At 37.6% G+C, this 4,043-nt stretch overlaps 1 protein-coding gene across 1 annotated transcript; it reads right to left on the reverse strand.

The window, feature by feature from the left end:
* Window positions 1-6: 6 nt before the first annotated feature.
* Window positions 7-3,122, reverse strand: LOC121938310 (RNA-binding protein with serine-rich domain 1-like). The gene is made up of 3 exons (XM_042481574.1): window positions 2,965-3,122; window positions 2,602-2,740; window positions 7-1,201 (listed from the first exon to the last, which is right to left on the reverse strand). Exons 1-3 carry the CDS (start codon window positions 3,074-3,076, stop codon window positions 1,102-1,104), a joined length of 351 nt encoding a protein of 116 aa, XP_042337508.1. The 5' UTR covers window positions 3,077-3,122; the 3' UTR covers window positions 7-1,101.
* Window positions 3,123-4,043: the final 921 nt, after the last annotated feature.

The raw sequence follows: 4,043 nt of genomic DNA on the forward strand, positions 1-4,043 counted from the left end.
CAATAATCATTTGACCTCTTTGTAATTTCAATGTAATAATGACTGTCTTAATCAGATATCTGCTAAAGCGGACACACACTGCTTACTGGTATCGAAAACCCTCATTCACTAAAAAAAAATTTCACAACCAAAGATTTGCTTAACTTTATGAAGTTGTATCAAGTTAAAAATGACAAGTTTAATTAAAATCAATCTTGAAAGTTTTAGCAACTTCAGTAAACCAGGTTTGCTGTGCTTTATATCTGTACTCTCATATCTGTATACATGTTAACTGAACAAAACTCGCAGATCTTCAAACTTCACTTGGTTTACTGATGTTGCCAACACTAAGAAAGAACAAGGTTATGCCACTTGTCATTTTTAAGTTGCGACAACTCCCCAAAATTAAGTAAATATAGTTCAAATTAAAGTTAACTTAACACTTAGATATAAAATAAACATAAATTAAGATTAATGGTTTTATTTCCTTTTTCAAGGCTATCAGTTTCCAAACTTTATTCTAGTAAGACCAAGTTTTAAGTGACTGACAGAGAAACGGTAGATCTTCCAGCATTTTCAGATGTTAAACAAAATATCGGCATGAAGTATTTTCACACACTTTACAACGTGTCTGGAGAGGGACTTAAACATGGCGTGACTCGCTTGTGTAGCTGCCTTTGTAATTACGATTTCCTGTAAGAACTAATGCCAGACAAATGTTGAACGCAATACTGATATATATAAACAGCAGCACCATTTAAAATCAGTAACTCAAATTTAAAAGTGAACATTTTGGCTGTACCACGTGGATTTTGTCTTAAAGACATTCGTCAACTTACTGGTTCAGCGATAAGAACACAGACGCTAGAATCACATGTGATTCCAGCTGATGACAGCGTCTGACGTGAACACACTCAGCTCACCTGATTTCATACTAATTTAAGCACTGGGAGAAATAACTGACTCAGGAATACAGTAATGCTGTATGTTGGTATCCATGCTCTCATTATGTGGTTTCTGATTAACCGTAATGTTTGTTCACACTGACTAAAAAGACACAGCGGAGGACCAGATCCAGAGGAGACGCAAAGGAGGAGGAGGAGGAGGAGGGGGTTTCTTCCCTTAACGGGAAGAATTGGAGCTGGAGCGTGACCTGTGACGGCGGCGGCCTGGTGACCGTGACCTGCGACGCACTGGTGAGCGTCTCCGTGGAGACCGAGACCTGGGTGAGAGACAAAGTAACACAAAGTGACAAAGCAGGTAGAACTAGAATAACCACCTCCGTGAAACAGTCAAGTTGCATATTAAGTTTACATCTTCCCCCGAGCAGCACAGAAGAAACGTACAATCTGCACTTTTTTAAGTGGACACCCAAAATTAGTGTCACAAATTCTGTATCTGACCAGATGTGTCCCCTTCTGTTCCTGAGATACAGTACAATGCTCAATCAATGGCTAAAAAAGGTATTTTTTGCAGAACATTATGATGTCACAGTGATGTTAACTTTTTTGGATGTAAAATGTCATTACTTTGTCATTTTGTCATATTTGACATTTTTGCGTAGTTTTGTCATAATTAGTGTATGAATTCTAGAGTTATGTAGAAAACATGTTTCATGAGATCACAGTGAACCTTCAACCACCGATTCTTATCAAGCCATTCTTGAGTCCCTGTGGTTGTTTCATGCTCATAAGAATGAGACAAATGCAAGGTCACACTGACCTTGACCTTTGACCACCAAAAATCTAATCAGTTTGTTAAGTCCAAATACACATACCTAGGTGCCAAATTTGAAAACATGATTAATGAAAATCTATTTTTAATCTATTTATTATCATGTCAGGGCACTTTTAAGACTTTTAAAAGATTGATTTAAGACATTAAAATAACAATTAACCATTTAACACATGGATCGACATCAGTTTTCTTGAGCTGCATTTAGATATCTTTCACTAGCATTTACACGTCTGAAACCTGAGAAAATTGGTTTGATTTCTTAAAAAAACAAAAACATAAAGTACAGGGTGGAAAAGAAATATTCTGAGGGGGGATTTTGAGATACTATAAAAAAAAAAAAGGGAAAATATCAGGAAAAGCAGTTTTAGCAGTTTCTTAACTTATTTTTCTTTTTTTTTTTTTTTTTTTTTTATTCTGTTTTTTACATTTTGTTTTTGTGGTTATTCTCAGATAATTTTTCTTGTGACTTTTTACCAATTTCTTGGTAAAGTTCCCAAGTTTTTAAAAGAAATCAGCCAATTTACTCAGGTGTCAAAGGGTTAAGGCCTTACTTTTAGAATAATGAATTCAATGCCTTTAAAGACCCTGAAAAACAGACTTTGTTTGCAAGGCCTCAAGTCTGGAACCTTTCAGTTCAATTTTCAATATCCACAAGGTGTTATCAATGGCCATAGACAAAATGATAGACTGACAATTACCAGACCAAGTTTCTGAATGTGTGGGGGATTAGACACATCAGCTAGTGCAAATAAAACATTAGCTCACCAATTCATCTGATTCCCAGATTTTGAGGGTCGCAGCAACCAACAGTCAAGCATAGAGACTGGATTATAAGCACCATTTCCAGCATTGACGCTCATCACATGCTGTTTACAGTCTGTTTACCTTCTCCTCATCCGAGGCGGAGTGCGTCGCCACATTGGTGGAGGAAGCATCCTGCGTGGAGGGGACAGCCTGCGGGGGGGAGGGCGCACTGTGGGAGTCAGTACAGCCGTGACGGTGATCTCCTGCCCGTCAATCTGACCTGAAAGAAAAACATCCGAGAAACTGGGAACACTGAAGGTTTGGCATGATATCAGAATTACAAATGAGGACATAAATTTTAAATATTAGTGTCACAAACAGCCTGCCAGCCTCTCGTCTCATCTTCACTGCTTTCAACAGTTACTCATTAATCTTACTTAACTGCTCTTAACAAGAACGTAATGCAATCTGTTCAATCTTCCACGTTCCTCCAATTCCTCTCACCTCCGTCCATGTGTTTCAGGGCCTTCTCCGCCTCCTCGGCTGTCTCGAACTCCACGTAGGCGTAACCTTTGGACAGGTGAGGGTGGATGCGGTGCATGGGCATTTCAATCATCTTGATCTTGCCGTAAGTGGAGAAGATCTCCTGGATGTGTTCCTTTAAAGCAGAAAAACATTTAGATAAACACGATTTTTTTATATGGTGAATAAAATACATTTCAGCTCCTAGAAGGAAAAGATAAACTTTATAAAACAGCTTCAGGTAGTTTTCAGTTGCAAAGCTTCAAATTGTTCCTCTCTGAAAACGGCTCCAAAGTAAAACATTAAACATTCCTCTGCTGAGGATGATGAGAATACTTACATGCAGGCTTAATGATTTTATTACAAATAAATGAAAACAATAACCTTCTTACATAACTCAAGTACTAGAGCTGAGTTATTTATCAGTCTTTTGGAATAACTCATGCATGTCTCTTCTTTCTTTTTTTCTTTCAAATGTTTTAAATTATGCTTGTGTGCAAACAAGGTAATGGAGCCTGTGAACATCACTTAGTGGGTTTCCATCTCTATTTCCTCTCTAATACTGTGTCACTAATTGTTTGCTGTTGGCTCCATAACCTAATTCAAGTACTCGGCTCCGGCAAAATTAAAGAAGTATTTCACTGATATAAAGAAGGCTCTGACATAAAACTAGGCCTTCTCTGCAGTATGGAGGCCCAAATACATTTCAAATTGGTGCAACATGACCACAGAAAACAGAGAAAAAAAAGGATGCTTTTGCTCAAAAGGTAGAAAAACTTGAGGCATAATGGTCAAGCAATGACCAGATGTTGATTTACAGTTAAACAGTAAGCTAAAACATGTTTCTGAAAACATATAAAACTCAGTAATTGAATCTTTAGCTTTACTGTTCTGCAACCATTTTTATTGTTAAGGAGGCAGTGTGGTGCCCACTTCCTGTTTACAAACTCTTGCCATTATGGCGTAACGTGCCCTCAGAATACCTTACTGACAACATTTTGGGCAAGAAATTGGCAGTGTAGTAAGATAATCTTGATAAATATTTGCAGAATGTAAAGCAC

The sequence above is a fragment of the Plectropomus leopardus genome, unplaced genomic scaffold, assembly GCF_008729295.1.
Source record: "Plectropomus leopardus isolate mb unplaced genomic scaffold, YSFRI_Pleo_2.0 unplaced_scaffold29120, whole genome shotgun sequence".
In the NCBI taxonomy this organism is placed as follows: domain Eukaryota; kingdom Metazoa; phylum Chordata; class Actinopteri; order Perciformes; family Serranidae; genus Plectropomus; species Plectropomus leopardus.